The 18597-nt window shown below is 41.0% G+C and overlaps 1 protein-coding gene across 3 annotated transcripts in view; it reads left to right on the forward strand.

Annotated features, from left to right (window-relative positions):
* Positions 1-18597, forward strand: part of ULK4 (unc-51 like kinase 4) — a 388751-nt gene that overhangs the window by 136344 nt on the left and 233810 nt on the right. For 2 of the 3 annotated variants that reach the window (XM_073333132.1, XM_073333133.1), the window contains exons 23-25: positions 37-170; positions 7933-8054; positions 8358-8414. In XM_073333132.1, coding sequence (XP_073189233.1) covers positions 37-170; positions 7933-8054; positions 8358-8414 — 313 coding nt within the window. Of the gene's footprint in view, positions 1-36; positions 171-7932; positions 8055-8357; positions 8415-9499; positions 9569-18597 lie in introns of all 3 variants that reach the window. The other variant, XM_073333131.1, reaches the window with a different exon arrangement.

An 18597-nucleotide genomic window follows, 5' to 3' on the forward strand; every position in this document is an offset into this window, starting at 1 on the left:
CACAAGAGGTAATCTTTTGCACTTGCTTATTTGTAGATTGGTGATGTACATTGAAAGAGACAGCAGAAAGACTACACCTGGAAAAGAGCAGCAAAGCGGCAATGAATACCTGTCAAAATGCCTGGACCTTCTCATCTATCACATTGTGCGGGAGCTGCCAGGAATTCTAGGTAAATTCAGCTGGCTGACTATGAAAATAATTTTTTTGTCTGTCTTTTTTCCTCACTCCCTTGTGGAACATTTAAGTATCTCTTTAAAGAGTAAAGACAATGGTAAGTAGAAAGATATTTTCTCCCTCATTTACTGTTTATGGCGTTAGCTTCATCAAATTTCTCAGTTATATTGTGACCACATAATACTTTGCATTTGAATCTTGAAAAAATGTTTTCTTTTATTTAATATTTCAGTCATGGTGGCACACAAGATCCCAATCAGGACTGAGGCTCCATTACGCTAAGTGTTGTATAAACATTTTTAAAGACACAGTCCATGCCCCCCAAAACTTACGGTATAACTGTGACCTACAAAACATGGAAGAAGAGAGATGCAATTGTATATATTATATAAACATATATGTGTAAGTCAATGGTTCTCAAACTATTGTACTGGTGACCCCTTTCACATAGCAAGCCTCTGAGTGCGACCCCCCCCCCAAAATTAAAAACACTTGTTTATATATTTAACACCATTATAAATGCTGGAAGCAAAGTGGGGTTTGGGGTGGAGTTGACAGCTGGCGACCCCCCATATAATAACCTCGTGAAACCCTGATGGGTTCCAACCCCCAGTTTGAGAACCCCTGCATATATAAGTGTATATACATTTATGTGAGAATGTATATAGTTATAGTTGGGGCAGGTAGCACCACCTATTAAGGTTGTCCATTGTAAAACCCTGATTTCAGTTGCTTATAATTTTTAAAACTTTTGGGGTGAAATTTTACATGCTGGATTTCTGCTTCAGGATGAATTTTTCTAGAAAACTACAGCCAATACAGTTCAGGTGCCTCTAATAAGGAGGACAGGGAAAAATAATTGTTTTGTCCATGTTAAATTCTCACCATTTCTTCTTTGAATAGTTCTAATGCCCCCATGCTTTGGAGCAGGGACTTCAAATTTGACTGGGAGTGGTCTTTGAGTCAGGGTGTGCTTTGTGATAGCCCCATGAAAATCCACCCAAATTTGGCCAAATTATAAGCCATTGGAGAATCACAGTTCACATGTCCTGAGTAGAGACTTTTTTTGATTGTAGCAGCTAATTTCTGAACAGTCCAACCTCATTGAACATGTGCCTCTCTCAGGTCCTGGTGCTGACCAGACTGCATGTGTACCATCCCCATACAGCAACCAAGCATACTCCATGCCAGGTCTACAGAGGTGAAGCCGGACTTTCCCTGCAAAGGGATTGGGGCTGTCCCTGGAACTGAAAGCAGGAAGCCTGTCTCTTCTGTGCTTTCAGTGACCCCTCTCCTGGCACCAAGTTATTGTGGAGGAGGATGCTGTCTGTCTTGAATACTGGGGGCACAAAACATGGACCAGGGATTGGGACAAGGAGTCTGGTGAAACTGGGACTAGAGGGGTTGGAAGGGAGGGAAACTGTGATTGAGTTGGCAGCGAGACTGGTGCTGGGAGCTAGTGAGGGGAAAGGGTGGTGACTGGGAGACATTTGGCTGGGGGAAGGAACATTTGACATCAGATGAGTACCGGGAAACTGCGACAAGGAGCAGGTGTGGGGTAGGGTAGTGTTGAGGAGCCAGATTGGCAAGTAGCTGGGGTGTGGGAGGAGAACTGAGATGGCTGAACTAAGGGACTGGGACCAAGAATCAAGGGAGGGAGGAGACTGGGTGGGGAAAGGAGCTGGAGAGAGGGTGGTGCGTGCACTGAGACTGGATGAGAAGTTTGGGGATGGAGACTAGGACTAGGAACCAGTGGGATGGAGGGGAGAGACAGATCGGATGAGGAGCTGGAATGCGGAAACTGGGACTGGCTGGGTAAGAAGACTGGGAATGGGTGGGTGGGGGGAAGTGGGAGAGACTTGAAGTGGGGTGGAGATTGGGGTAAGAAGACATAAGAGTTGAGACTGGGACTGACTAAGCAAGGAAAATGGGACTGGGATGAAGAGCCGGGGAGGGGAAGAGACAGGATTGGGACAGGTTGGAGAGGATGGGACAGAAGAGGTCAAGCATGGGGGGAACAGTCAGAAGAGTCTGTGCCCACTAGACACACTTCCCCCCAGAGCCTGGAATGGAACCCAAGCTTCCTGAGTGTCACCATTTCTTTTCTGTCACAAAATATCTGTGAAACCCCTGGCAAGGCGCCTCATTCCCTCTTGCCAATCCACATATAGGATGGCCACCTACTACTGCTATCAGTTATTCTGTTAGCTCAAGTGACAGAAGTCTGTGTGGTGGATCTAAAGTTGCCAATCCTTCTGAGGACCTATGTGAGTGTTGGTAGATGCCACATGATAGTATTTGTTTTTTCAGTTTGCTTTTTTAAAAACGTAGGAAATTACAAAAAGCTACCTTTTTTGTTGAGGTTGCAAAGCCAAGCACGCAAGTTAGAAAAAGCCAGAATTAAGTTTGCCTTTGCATTATTTGGACAGTGTGTGCAGGTGCATAATGGTACGACTTTAAATGCATTATCACATTTTTAGCACAAACAAGCTCGGGTCCTACAGAGAGCAACTTTCACCACACATACCTCATGTGTGATCATATAGTTAGACTGTATAATAATGCACAAGGGAGTTGAATTAAGTTTGCACAATCTTAATTCTGATATTTCCTAACCTTTGAATGCTCTTTCAATAAAGTTATTCTAACATACTTTATATAAGAAGTGCCAAATATCCCAATCTTCTCCTGAAGCGATCATTAATTTTCTAATACGTTTATAGGTCTTGAGGAGAGTTTTGAAGGATAAGATGCTAATGACTTTTCTATTCAAACAGCCAAAGTTCTCTGGGACATAGTTCCAGGCACAAAGCACAGTTTGGAAGGAGATACTGAGGTAGGATTTTGTGAGAAGCAGACAAGGCAGGGTGGGGGGAATGCAATAAAAGAGAAGAGAAGAAATGAAGATGAGCAGAGAGCTGTGAAGGGAATTGCAGGTGAGAACAAAAGAAGTTTGAATTTGACATGGTGATGCAGTCAACTTAGGGATTCAAACAGGGGTCATTTGACCAGCAATTTGTGTGGGCTGGATAGGGAGATGTGGGTGATAGGGAGCCCAGAGAAAAGAAGCTGATACAAAAAAGATAAAATGTGATGAGGGGCTGGGTGAGTTTTGGCTGTTTGAGCAGAAAAGATGTATAGATCTTAGACAAGTCTTGGAGGATGATATGGCAAAATTTGGGCACAGCCTGGATATGCAAGGCAAAAGAGGAGTCAACAAAAATGATCCCCAGGTTAGAGGACTGAGAATGGTGGGGTTATCAAGCCTGACAGAGAATGTGGGTAGTGGAGAGTGTTTGTGAGGAAAGATGTTAAGTACAAGTTTGACTGCAAGACTTCCAGAAAGAGGAGATGTCAAAGCGAGGCTAACATATGGGATTGGATGGAGAAAGATACTTTAGGAGTGGAGAGGTCAATCTGTGAGTCATAGTGTAAAGATGGCAGTTAAAAATTCTGTTAGCAGATTAGATCCCCCAAATGTATGGATGTAAAGGGAGAAGAGAGAGGAGGCAAAGGCCAGAGCCTCTGAAAGCCACCAGGCAGAGGAGAGGAATAAAACTCGTCGGCTACGTTGTCCAAGAAATGACTCTTTCTTTATTTCTCACTATACGTTAATTATTGTTTTCAGTAATGGGAAAAAAAAGGGGTGGCACTTGCAAAGTTTGGTAGGCTTAAAAGTCATCTATTTACAAAGACCATGTAATATTTTGATTCTCCCTCAAACCACATCTGTTCTTTGTTTTCCTAAGTAACTAAATATCAGATGACTATGTATGGTCAATTGCAGGATCGGGGCCTTAGACTGTATATGCTTTGAGGAGGCCCCCCCTCCCTCTGAATGTGTGTACACTGCCTAACACAGTGGGACTCTGATCTCAGTTGGGGTCTCTGGGTACTACTGTAATGCAAATAATGATAATATATTTTGGACAACGTTTACATCAAACGTAAGTTCTCCCCTTTGTTTTCTTTCTCCAGTTAATGTTGGGGAGAGGGGGTTGTATTGTTTTTGGGTGAAGGGAGGGTTGTCTTTGTGGTTGGCTTTTATTAAGGTTAATTTTGAGATCTCTAGTTTTATGAGAGAATATTTTCTCTTTACCTGTTTGGGATAATGAAAGAATATGTTCTGATTCAGGGTGAAAGTTATTTCCTCATGTGAAAAATGTCAAAAGTTAGACACTTTGCAAAGTGAAATGAATTAAAGGCAGTTACATTTCTGAGTTGGAAATTGATGTTTGCTAGTTTTTAATATATATTTATCTAAACTCCCTTCTAATCCCATTCTCTTCCAGCAGATGTAGCTATAAACCAAATAGATTTTAAAAAATAGAAATTGATTTCAAATATTTATTTTAAAAAGTTAGATTAAATCAATAGTAGACTGGTCAGCCTTAAATTGCCATTTGCCTTTGTTAACTAAATAACTTTACTTCTGTATTTGTAGCATTTTAGGTATTTCCTATATAATAAATATACAGTCATACTGAAATAATAAGGTATATGTACCTATTCATCTAATGCAAAATTTGGCAGCAGGATGACCCTGTATGCATTGTAAAATATGGAAAGTCAGAATAACAAGTTAGGTAGATTCAGCATCTCTTATTCACCACAACTAGGGCTTTGTCATATTATTGTAATTTAATTATTCAAAACCAGAAGTACATATTTAAAATTTAGGACTATTTATTGAGGCTCACATTACTGGAGAAATGATGGGAAATACATTCATTTTTATGAACAGTGCATTGCATTTGGAATAGAATTGTTTGCACATCTCTCCTTTTAATTTAATTTAAGGCCAGGTTCTGCCTCCATTACGTACATTGAGTATTAAAGTCAATGGGAGCATTCGAGTAATAAACTACCAATACTACTCAGCTAATTAATATGAATTAATTCTGTGGCCTGTTATGTACAAAAGAACAGGTCTGTTGAGTCTCTGTTCCCTTCTGGCCTTAAAATCTCTGAAACTGCATATAAGGGTGGCAGAATCTGGTTTTTAATTGTTAAGTGTCTCTATTATAGGCTTGGAAAAACAGGAAATATATGTACATTCAAGGGAAGAATTTATTAAATAAATATTTTCAATGCTTTGAGAGTTTTCTTCTTTCTTTGCATATAATCAGAGACTTTCCCCTGCCCACCGCTTCCATTTTTATGTATAAGCTGAAGGCCTCTTGTTTGTCTGAGACAACAGTTCATATAAAACAAGATCAATCAGAGTGGAGTTCGCTGGTTTTCACACACTTCTTGGTTCTTGAACCACAATCTTCCCCTTTATGATCAGATTTTTGATCCTTCTCTCTAGTTGTGCCTGAGACACATTTTCGGTAACTCAGCTGTGCTCCCTCATTGACTCATGCTAACTATCCTTTTTATTTTATTTTTTACTTGTCCCTCACAAGAATCCCTGTTGCTTTGGATAACTTTGTGTTATCCACTTCTCTTTTATGAAAGTACATTCCAGAAAAATTATATGCTCCTTGAAAATGCTGGTTTTTATCATCCAGAAATCCTGGGTGAAATCCTGGCCTCACTGAAGTCATTGGCAGTTTTGCCATTCAGTTGAGTGGAGCTAGGAAATCATTCATTATATTTCAAGAGTTCAGGTTTTTTAAATATCAGCCTACAAAAATAATTTAGGTGTGCATTGTGTATATATGTGTTTAAAGTATATGAAATTGTACACAGTATCTTGCACATGATTAGAGTTAATATGAGACTTCAGTATCCAAAACCTTCTTAATTTAAATCAGCAGTTCCCAAACAGTGGGTTGTGACCCCAATAGGCATTGTGTTATCAGCAGACAGGGTCGTGGTCCAACAGACCAGATTTGTTGTGTGAGAGGGTGCTGTCTGCCCCAAACGTTTCCAGACCTGCTCCAAAAATGCCATGGCAGGAGGTTGACGTTTTGACGTACAAAATGGCAGCCTCCACACATCGTGGCCTCGTGGATACAGTGCATGTGAGGTCATGTTGTGCAGAGGCTACCATTTTTGTAAAATGGCTGCCTCCTGGCATAGTATTTGTGGAGCAGGTCTGGACATGTTGGCTGTGAAAAGATCCTTTTCAGTAGGCAGCAGCTTTATCAACAAAGCATCCTCTCTGCCTGAGCTGGTGGGAGCCTGTGCTAGCCTTTTCTGAGATGGGAATCTGCAGTTGATTGTAAGTACCTTAAGGCAGAGCCCATATTTTCTTTTTATGCCACCCTGAGTACACTATTGGCACTCGATAAAGAATCATTGTAACTCATTGTGTGTCTGCTGCAAGTTCCTGGCTGACAATGAAATTATTCAGCCTCCCACACAGGTGATGATGACTAAGCATCTCAGCCAGATGGAGGAAAGTTTGCATCCTTTTTCCCCCAACTTGGACATGACAAAGTATGGTTCGGTACAAAACCACTTTCACTGCAAGCCTGATGCCATGGATTTGCCAGCAGCTGAAATCAAATAGCTCATTGAAATTTCCTGCAGTGGATTCTTGTGAGGAACTTATCCCCAACTTTCTCTCCTGGAGTTCTGATTCCCTACCAAGTGTGAATATTCTGAAACTGATGGTGCCATTCGCAAGCACATATTTTTGTGAAGCTGGATTCGGCTCACTTGTGTCCATCAAGTCTCAGTATTGATCTTCTGTTGATGTTACATCATAGATTAAATGTGAAATTTCTATCACGCCACTGGACTTGGAGAAGCTGTGCTGCAACACGCAAGTCTATGTGTCACATTAGAGCATTAAATAATGTACTTAATGTGTAAATTCCTTGAATTCCTTGCTTGCTGTCTTGCACTGTTGCTGTCTGGGGTCACAGCAAACATTGTCTCAAAATGGGGTCATGCAGGCAAAAAGTTTGGGAACCCTGATTTAAAGTGAGGTCACTGAACACTATTTTCTAATATCTTACGGAAAGCTGCTAAACAGGCTTCTCCAACTTTTGATTGCTAAACTTGGCTAGACTGCACAAGTTTCCTATGGTTCATTCTGATATGTATTTGACTCCTTGGGATTCAGAAGGGGATGGAGTCTTGATTTACAAATGTTCCCAGGGACCAGAAATTATTCTTGGTTTTAGGGGAGTGTGGAGTTCAGAGTTAGTGTGGTTACAGAAGTTTGAGTGACAGCTGCTTGCCTTGAAAAATAGCATGCATGCCACCGTACTACTCCAGTTTTATGCAAAACTAATTCCACTGAAATCAGTGGAATTATACTGGCATAAAACAGGACAAACATAGTAATCAGCCTCAGCTTTCTTGTTAGTCACTTACACCCATTTGGTATGAAGGAGAAATTAATTTCTCACAGTAGTGGGAGACTGTGAAACTAAAGGTTAGTATTTTTGGCAATAACTGGTTAACATTTTCATTTAGGATAACAGATATGCCCCTTGCCGCTCATTCTGAATTACTGTCTAGAGAAGAAAGGAATATCTTCTGTTTGAAAATCCACATGAATCAGAGCAACTTACTGGCAAGCATCAGTTGAAATCAATTGGACTGCTCACGTGCTTAAAGTTAAGCACTTTTAGGTGTTTTTTCTGGATGAGTCTAGAGTGCCGAGCACTTTGCAGGATCAAACCCTCTTTAAGTAGTTCAGTTTGTAAGAACAATCAGAATTAGTTTTTCTTCAGGTTAAGCCTGGGAAACCTCATACAGACTACATGAGAAAAAATGTCAATAGCCCCTTTGTTTAATTAAACTAATTATGTTGAGGTAGACTGAGATGCATCTTGCACATTTGCTGTGTGTTACAGGTGATATTCTTGGTGCTCTAGCTAATGTCTCTGGACGTAAACATCCATCAACAACTCAGGCCAAACAGCTGAAGATGTGCCTTCCCATGATGCCGGTGGTTCTTCACCTTGTGGCATCCCAGGTAATTATTTTTTTTAATTAGAAAACAATATAACCCACCGTATGCTCCTTAAATGCACTTTATGTTGATTGTAATTGGACTAGGCCAAATTCTGTCGTCTTTACATGAAGTCAGCTTAACTGAAGTCAGTGGGATTTCCAACTATGTGACAGAATGAAGATCCCTATTTGTGAAGTTATGTTTAGACAATTCTAATGATAAAAGCAAAATAAATGTTCTGCTTTTTTAAACACACTGTAAAATATGCTACATTTATCATGTTTTTTAATTATTTAATCTTATGCCAAAACTCTGCTCAAATAGGTATTCCGTCCCCAGATTGTAACCGAGGAGTTTCTTTTTAACTATGGAACTTTGCTTGTAAGTAACAAGTTGAATTATACTAACATTTTGTATATCAAGAATGTGTATACTTCTGGGAATTAATCTTATACAATATATAGGATAGTTAAAATAAAAGTGGGGTTGTCTTTTTTTGATGTAACTTTTTTATTTTGACTATATTAAATTTGAGTTCTTAGCAGAAAATTTATTGTCTTCCAATAGTATATTTGCTTAAAAGACAAAAACCTAATACAATGTCTTTCTCCATGGAAATCGTATTTAAGATCAAAAGTCAGGAAGGTCATTCAAATAACGAAAAAGATAATTTAGAAGCTTCATATAACTGAGTGTACTGCTCTGCATACTGTATAATTTCTGATAAATGCGTAATTTGCTAAGTGCTATGAAAGATAAACTATAATACCCTGTTTCAGTTCAGTCATATTTAATAAGACACATGCTTTTTCTAGTTTAAGGATATGACCCACATGAATTATGTTATCTTTTTCTCCTTGCCAGTACATTTGCACTATATTTAGTTGATGAAATGCTGAGCAGCATAAACTAGAGAGCTAAGACATTTGTCATGTTCAGCATCTGCTGTCTAGCTTTGACATGAACAATAAAAACTGTACTGGATTTCAAATATGCCATACAGCACTGTAGTTAAAATGAAGTAGTACTTCTGAATTGTATTTTTAGTTTCTAGTATAAAAGTGATAGCCACTATCAAATGAGAAAAGCGTATTTTAAAAGTTGCACTTCATGATCAAACAAAATATTTTGAAGGACACATTTTCAACAAAGTGTTTAAATTAGTGATTTATTCCCATGGTAGATTGCAAAAGCTCTCACTGTAGACTGGTTAGATTACGGTTTCATTTTTTCTTGTTCCTTAGAGATTGATGTAGCCGCACCTGTCTGTGGTTGAAAAGATAGTGTTCATAAAGACTGTTTTTAGAATGATGAGCATTAGAATTAAGAAAAAATAATCCAAATTTTAAAAGTGAAGCTGCATAGTTGTTTTTTTTTCTCTTGAACTTTTTGTAAGTGAATTTAATTTTTATGAAAGGTGCTGGATTGACCTTTGTAGATATCAAAGTCCTCTGTTTTATCCACAGATCAATTACAGCTCATGCAACTGTAGTGCAAGTTTCCTCACTACTGTCCTGCCAACTTGCCTCAAGTGTGTAAGAGAGATATCAATTTTAGTTCACTTTCCAAGCTCTTTGGCTTCCCGAATACAGCTAATAAATTGGCCAGCTAGTTTTAGCTGTAGTTTTTGTTTTGCGAAGTGGCCATTTGTTGTCTTTGGAAAAGAACCAATATCTTCCCTTCAAAAATTATTTCACATAGTCACCAAATTCCTGACAGATAATAATTTACAGTTACTAACTGGGCTTGATTTGAACCAGCAACTTAAACATGAAAGACTCTTATTTTTCATCAATAAATCTCTGAGCTACAAAGTTTAAAGTAATGCTTCCAGATCCCAAATAATTAACCAAATAGAATTTATTTATATGTAAACTTAAAATATATGTTGTTATAGTTAAAGCCAAATTTTGAAATATCAGATCATCCTTCACTTACCTATGAAATCTTGAATTCAGAATTATTTGTATCCCCTGCTATGGCTCATATAATCTTAAATGCCATAAATAATGCAGACCTAATCCGGCAAGAAGCTGGGCACTCTCAATTCTCCTTGATTCCACTTCACAACTACATCCTCAAAGAAAAGGTGGTGAGAAGGATGAAAGTTTTTATCAAATTCTTTGTTAGCCCAAACTGGTTCTCTCTAGTCAATATTTTATCTTTATGGTGAACTGATGAAACCATATATGAAGGTTTGCATTGGTCATCCCTTTTGGCTTCTTTAAATACAATTTCTATAGTGATTGATGAAAGAATTCTTTGTAAAATTTGTTCTTAAACTTCTGTTTATATTAGTTGAGGATCTGGTGATGATGCATGGAAGAATTTGCATATGTTTGGCAAAATAATTCCTCATGGAACTCTCTCAGGAAGTCATTAGGACCATATTGTCTCTGTCCCTTTTGTGTGTGTTGGAATAGTAAGAAGGTGAAGTTTCAAGAAGCTGCCGCCACCTTCTTCAATTAGTGTCCCTATGGGTGCTCCACCCTAGTTGTGCTTGTGCCACAGGCGTCTACGATCAGTTTAGGTATCAGTGCCCGTTTGGCCTACGCTTGCACTCTTCCATCTCATGCCCCGCAACACGGTTATATAGCGCTGTGTGGGCAAACTGCCCTCAGTTCCTTCTCAACTGTCTCAGCAGCATCCAAATTGAAATTACCTCACTTGTATTTTTTTCCTCTTGTTTGAAATAATTAGTTCATAGTTTCCATTAGTTCTAGTACTCCCTTTTCCTTTTCTTTAGGAGTTTATAATTTTTTTTATTAGAATAGCATCCACAATTATTTTTTTTCTTGGTTGTTCCCTCTAGGGAAGTGGAACCTGAAAAGGGTATTTCTGGCTCCCCTGGGTTTAAACATTGCCTTTCCTGTCAAGAGTGTATCCCAGTCCATGATGAACATTCATCCTGTATACACTGTCTCGGGGAGTTACATGTCCCTCAAAAGTGTTATTTCTGCCTGAAATTAAAGTAAAGGGCCAGAAAGAACCATGAACTAAAACTGTGTCTGTTTATGATGGAGAGTTCTGACCGCAGCCCCGGGACCCTCCCTGTACAGTGGTCTTTGAGAAGGCCTACTCCATCAACTTCTTTGGCATGACATTTCCCCATGGCTTTGAAGAGGAAATCCCTGGATTCCTCTCAAAAAGCCTCCAGAAAGCAGACTTCATGTTCCTTGGGTAAAGAATCTACCACGAAGAGATGATCCCCGGCCAGGTCGAACACCTTGGCACCCACCAATCTCCAGCTTGGTACCTAGGAAGCTGCAAGTGCCTCAGGTATTGTCATCACCAGAAAGCCTAAGGACTCGAAGAGTTTGGGATCCAGAAGTTTGGTACTGCCGGGTGAATGGAGTGGTGGAGAGAAAACAGCTCTAAAATCGGTACCAACAGAGTCCCCTAGGGCCTCGGTACCTAGTACTTTAGCACTGTAGAAGGCCAGACCAATACCTACTGGTCATTCATCAGAGTGTAAGAGACCTCCACTACCATCAGCACCTTCTACATCAGTTGCTTCTGCTCATCTTACCTCAGCAGTACTGCCCACCATCCCGGTACCACAGGAATTTTGCTTTTCTAGGGTCTTGGTGGTTTCAGAAATGCCTGAGTCTCTCCTGCTCGGCATCAACATGTTCCCAGTACTGACCACCTCTCGCTCTCTGGACAGACACACAGTACTGACAGAGTCTACCATAGCTTCCATAACTGCTCCACCTCTGCCAAGTGATGAAGAGGATGATGATTTCTCATCAATTTCTCTCATTTCTGTCTAAGGCTTTCCTTTCCACTATCAGGGAGCTTTCCACCCCTGCAGAACCAGCTTACTGTCTTGAGAGATACAGCTCACCCAGTTGGTATGGATGCCCTTGGATGCCCATATCCATGTCTTTTGCACCACATCGGTGGCCTTACAAGAACAAGTGCTTGGAAGCACCAGAAGAACAGCTTCCCACAAGGCTCAGTATTATCTCCGACATTGTTCAACTTTTATTCGAATAACCTACCATATACCAGATCTCGTGAGTTTTATGCAGATGACATATGCCTCGGCACTCAGTTATACTCCTTTGACATACTTGAGTGTTTTGAATGCATGTATGGTGACCGATTGTTGTTGTTGCCTGATACCAAGTGTGTTGGGTGTCTTCCACTTAGATCATGCACAAGCAGGCCGCGAGCTGAATATAGTTCTCAATGTTTAGCGAATAAAGCATGATTCATATCCGGTCTATGTGGGCATCATGTTGAATAGAACTCTCACATTGTGACCATCTTACAAAAGCAGCAACTAAGGTCGAAACGCGCAACAATTTGCTTGGAAAACTGGCCGGAACGACTTGGGGGTGCCAATATCCAAATGCTGCGCACTTCAGCCTTGGCACTCTGTTATTCAGCTGCAGAGTACTGCACTCCAGCATAGGCTTGCTTGTCTCACACAAGAATGAGCGATGTACAACTTAATTCCACCATGCGTATTATTTCAGGCACATTTAAATCTACTCCTCTACCTTGGTTATTGGTTCTCTGCACTATTGTTCCACCCAGTGTACACAGAGAGGAAAGCGTAACAAAGCTCATGGTGAAATTGTGTGATATGCCACATCTACCATTAATTAAAGGCTTGTTTAATCCACCACATGGTCGTCTGGCCTCACGGTGCTCTTTGTGGATAAGTTTACCAGCTGAGGGATTTACAGGAGAGGACATGTGGCAAGCTTCATGGTCCACAGAGAAAGTGACAAATAATTATCTTGTCTCGGACCCGACTCAGCATCAACCTGGGTTTGATTTACCGTGAAGGCAATGGAGCCTTCTCAACCGGTTTCATATTGGACATGGAATTTGTGCTGCAGTAGGATTTTGTTGGCATTTTAGAGACAGTCCACTATGTCCAATATGGGCAGCCACAAACCATGACACATGGTTGAGGAAAGCAAAGTGACTCAAATTCCTGGAGATCTTTGTGCCTTGAACATGGTTAAGAATGCTGTGGCTTGGCTTAACCAGTCATATTGCATACACCAAATAAATGACTGGTCTTACTGGGACCCCTGGGTGGCTTATTGCCAGCAATTCTCGAGGGCCCCTAGTGTTTCTCACCAGGAGAAGAGAAGGCATTCCTCTCCAGATTCTCTCTAGAGCTTTTTATCTACAAAAGGAGACCTTTGAGGAATAGGAAGCAAGATTACACAAGGAGATTATATCTGTGACCAACATCTCTTCATCCTCTCCTAATAAAGCCATTATGCTTCCACCAACTTCGGCGCACAATTTCAAACAATTTCAAGACTTTATCAAAAGGCTAGCGGATTCCTTCAAAATTCTGCTAGAAGAGGTTAAGGAGTTGCAACACATGCTACTTGACATCCTGCACACCTTCTCATCTCTCCATATTGCGTTATCGATTAGCAAGGCCCTCCTAAATTCAGTGAAAATAATATGGCATACCTCAGAAACAACACCTCTTACCTGTCAGAGCAGGGGGAAAAATACTACGTTCCCTCCAAGGGCTCAGACTTTTTATTTTCACACCCATCCCCGAACTCCCTTGTTGTCAGTGCTGTAAACATACATGATAGACAACACCATGCTAAATGGATGCCATATGATGAGGATTTTAAATGTCTTGATTTATTTGGGCAAAAAACATATTTATTAGCTACTCTATGATTAGGGTAGCCAATTACCAAGCTGTCATGGCAAAGTAGAATATATTAATTACTCCAAACTCAATGCCTTTATTGACCATCTTCCAACAGACCAGAGGGAGCAATTTCAGATGATCATTGCTGACGGCCAACTCCTTGCAAGTACATCTCTGCAGGCCTCTCTAGCCACTGCTGACACAGCCACTCATTCCATCTCCACAGTGGTGGCCATGAAGAGGGCTTCCTGGCTTCAGCTATCTGGCTTTTCAAAGGAAATCCAGCATAAGGTGGAGGTCCTTCCGTTTGAAGGATCTAAGTTGTTCACCAAGAAAATTAATGAATCCCTCCACATATCAAAAGATTCTAGAGCCACCTTGTGCTTGTTGGGAATTTACTTACCTGCACACAAAAGAAGATTCAGTGAATCCCAGATGGCGCAGAGATCATTGCCTACTCAATATCTCCGCCCCGCCCCCTCCCGGGGCCTTATGAAACCCAGCACAAGAGATTGCAGAAAAATACACAAGCATTCACTTCATAACCCTCTATATCTAAACATCAATTTTGGTAGGTTGGTCAAGAGCCCGAATTACCATACCCATCCTTATCTGTTCTAACAATCTGCACGTCTCCCTCCCTTCGGCAACCACCTTGCTCTTTTTCGTCAAAACTGGGAGCACATAGCTATGGACAAGTGGGTGTTGGAGATAATTTCTACAGGATATTCTATCCATTTTACCTCCTTCCCTTTTCAGGCACCCTTCTCATGAGCACCTTTTGCGACCAAAAATCGACTCACTCTTGAACCTGGATGCTATAGAACCAGTTCCCAAACAACACAGAGGGAGAAAAATCTACTCCAAGTACTTTCTGGTACTGAAAAAGAATGGCAGTTGGAGACCTATTCTAGATCTAAGATCACTCAACAGATTTGTGAAGGTTCAGCAGTTCAAAATGGTAATTCTCACAGCAATAATTCCATTTTTGGACCAAGGGGACTGGTTCTCAGCTCTCGACCTGCAGGTTGCTTACTTCCATATTGTGATCCAGCCATCCCACAGAAGGTTTCTCTGATTTACTCTGTGTTAGGATCACTTTTAATACAATATGCTCCCATTTGACCTATCTTCTGCACCCAGGGTTTTCTCAAACGTCCTTTCTGTGGTACAGTACATTCTGTGGTACAGTACATCTTCTCAAACAAGGAATTCTGATCTTTTCCATGCTTAGACAATTACCTACTCATATCACGCTTCTTCAGCGAGGGTTTGATGGTCACACAAAAAGTCATGGCCCTATTTCTCTGACTGGGACTACAATTAAATATCCAAAAGTCCACATTAACTACAGTACAACATCTGGAGTTCATAGGAGCCTTCTTCAATGCAGTAGAGGCCAAAACATTTCTCCCCTCACACAGATTCAACACTCTGATCAGTTTAGTCTTAACAGTCCAGGTCAGCCGTCAGACCGTCTCCAGCTACTGGGACACATGGTGGTCGGCACTTTTGTAATAAACCATGCAATACTTCACAATGGGACAGAGGTCTCCTGTATGTATTTCCATCTAGAACTAAAAAGGTCAGGATTATCTCTAAGCTCCATCAATGTGCACTTTGTCACTGTCACAGCCTTCCCTCATCAGATAGAGGGTTATTCTGTTTTCACTCATCCCACAACCAGAGGGTTTCTCAAAGGTCTGGGTAATCTCTTTTCACAAATCAGATGCCCCACACTGACATGGGACCTCAATTTTGTCTTCAGGTGTCTAACCAGATTTTCCTTTGAACCCATGGCCACTGCTCCCTTCAACACCTCTCTATGAAAACTGAATTTCTAGTAGTATTATGTCTGCCTGAAGAGTAGGAGAGAGTGGGGGCTCTAATGGCATACCCCCTCTTTACAGTCTTTTTTTAAAGGCAAAGTCACATTATGACCGCATCCCAAGTTCCTACTGAAAATATGTGGACATAAATACTTCCACATAAACCAACTTATCCACCTCCCAGTTTTCTTTCTGAAACCGCACCAAGAAAAAAGAGATGCAACATTGCACACACTCAGTGTAAGGCAAGCACTAGCCTTTTATTTAGATAGGACTACGCCCTTCAGGAAATCTCCCAGACTATTTCTCTCCATTGTGGACAGATCTAAGGGATTCTCAGTCTCCAAACAAAGAGACTCTAGCTGGATATCAAGCTGCATTACCTACTGCTATCCTTCTCACAATCTTCAACATCTTTCTAGAATACAAAATCACTCCACGAGATCCCTCTCCACTTCCATAGCCTTTGTCAAAAATGTTTCTGTTGTAGAAATATGCAGAGCCGTGACTTGGACATCTGCTCAAACATTTGCTGAACATTATGCAGTCACTCATGACTCACCATCTGATGCCATATTTGGCTCCAATGTCTTATCCACAATTCTAGACTCTACACTGAAGCCCCATACCTCCCATAGGAGTAGTGCTGCAGAGACCTAGAATGGAACACCCATAGGGACACTACTTGAAGAGAAGGTTACTCACCCAGTGCAGTAATGTGGTTCTTTGAGGTGTATGTCGTTATGGGTTCTCCTCTACCTGCCCTCCTCCCCTCTGCTTTGGAGTTCTTTCCAGTGAGCTCTGAGTTAGAGAAGGAACTGAGGGCTGTTCACCCATTCAGCACTGTATAGCCCTGATGCAGGGCACAAGATGAAGCGAGCGCATGGGTGGGCTGAACGGACTTTGCTACCTAAAATCTCTGATCTGAGGTGCCAGGGGTGCAAGCATACCTAGAGTGGAGCACCCATTGGGGGAACACATCTTGAAGAACCACAGTTACTGAACAGGGTGAGTAACTTGCTCTTCACACCCTCTCCCATCAGATAGGATAAACCTAGAGCTTCTGCACCTGACCACCTAGTGGCAGAGATTATGGATGGCAAGGATCAAGTTATGTTGACTTTAAAGTAGGAATTTTGGCACTGGACTTGATTTGTCTCCTGTCCCTCTTCAATTAAACATAACATGAGGATGGATAATGATATCCTGGGAAAGCCATTCAGAACAGACTGATATATACCAATTGGCTCAATTCAGTGAGTGAGAAAGCAGCACAGATTATGGATTTCCCAAAATGGACAGTTTTTAGTTTGTCACAGATAAACAAACAAAACCCTCCCTGTAAAGAAATTAGATGAAAGGTAGATTAAATTAGTTAAAAGTTCGTTTGAAGCTTTCTTCAAATGAACAGGCAGACATAATGATAAGTTCATTTTCTGTGAAAAAAGGAATTTTATTATACCTTGATGTTCATCCAGAATAATTGTTCTTTGAGTATATGTCAGTGTGGATCCAACTCTAGGTACACATGTGCTCTGTGCGTGCTAGATTGAGGGGTTTTTTTAATAGCAGGGTCTGTTCAGGCTGCACGTGTGCCGTGTGCCACGTCATGTCTTCCATAATTCCTTCTTTGTAGATTTTCACAGACAACACAACAGCCATGCACTACATAAACAAGCAAGAGGGCACCTGCTCTTTTTCCCTTCTGCCTGTAAGTCATCAACTTCTGAAATTGATGCCATCAGAAAAGGCCAACAACAGGATTCAGCAACAAGTTAGCAGGCTTCCTGAGCAAGCAGTCTGTGACCAGCCATGAATGGCCCTTGGCCAGATGCATTACAGAACTGATATTCCATTAGTGGAGATTCCCAACAATAGATTTATCTGCCCCAATGGTAATGCAAAATGTCATAACTTTTGCTCTAGAAGAGACCTGAGTCCAGATTCATTACCAGATGCCTTCCTCCTTCAGGGGAATAGAGGCTTGTTGGTATGCCTTTGCATAATTTCCCCTGATTCTGGTGACTCCTTACTGGCCAACACTGATGTGGCTGACAGATCTACTGCAGATGCCCAGCCTCCAATCCAACTCCCACAGCACCTGGAACTTGTCTCACCGAACTATGGCTAGTTACTCCACCCAGAACCATCATCACTGCACCTCATGTTGTGGCTATTGGATGGCTCAGTAACACAGATAATGGCTTCTCCCTACAGGTCCAGGAAACCCTGTTTCAAAACAAAATGACATCTACTAGATAACGTATTCTTCAAAATGGAAGAATTTTTTGTTACGGGTAGCCCAAAAAATCCAGATCTCATTACCGAAGGTCCTTGACACCCTATGCAGGCTGATCTTCTGCTCAAATCTAGTAAAGTCAGCCTCTCAGCAATTTTAGCGTGTCACCCATCTTTCTCCTCTCTAGTTGGTCAGGAATTTTGATGAATCATTTTTCCCCCCAAACACTGATTTGTTGAAACCTAAACTGTGAACTAAGGCAAGTTTTGACAAATATCCTGACTCAAATTTCAGGGGGAAAAGTTTTGAAATTGTTGAAATGGGATATTTCAACATATTTTAAATGAAAAGCTTCAGTTTTTCCAGGCAAAACAACTTTTTTTTGTTTTGAAATTTTAGAAATTTGGACTAAACATAGCGGGGGGGGGAGGGTTTGAAATTGAAATAAGCAAGTTTGATTGATCCAAATCAAAATTTTTGAGTAGATGTGGGATGGGAAAAAAATTTAAATCTCAAAAATTCTCTCAGGATGGGAAACCTGTTTCCTGCCCTGCCCTAATCTTCTCATGCTATGCTACTGAAACTTCTTAAAGGGCTACTACACCCCCACCAGTCAGAGAACCATTTCCTGCCTGTGACCTCAATATAGTCCTCCTTAGACTCATGGAGTCTCCCTTTGAACCTTTTTCAGAATGCTCCCTACATCACCTCACTGGGAAGGTGAATCTCCTAGTCTCTATCACTCCAGTCAGAAGAGTGAGTGAGCTTCAGGTGTTTATGGCGTAACCTCCCCAAATGACATTCCATAGGGACAAGGTGGTGCTAAGACCTCACCTGAAATTCACCTCTAAA

The sequence above is a fragment of the Lepidochelys kempii genome, chromosome 2 (assembly GCF_965140265.1).
Source record: "Lepidochelys kempii isolate rLepKem1 chromosome 2, rLepKem1.hap2, whole genome shotgun sequence".
Lineage (NCBI taxonomy): Eukaryota > Metazoa > Chordata > Testudines > Cheloniidae > Lepidochelys > Lepidochelys kempii.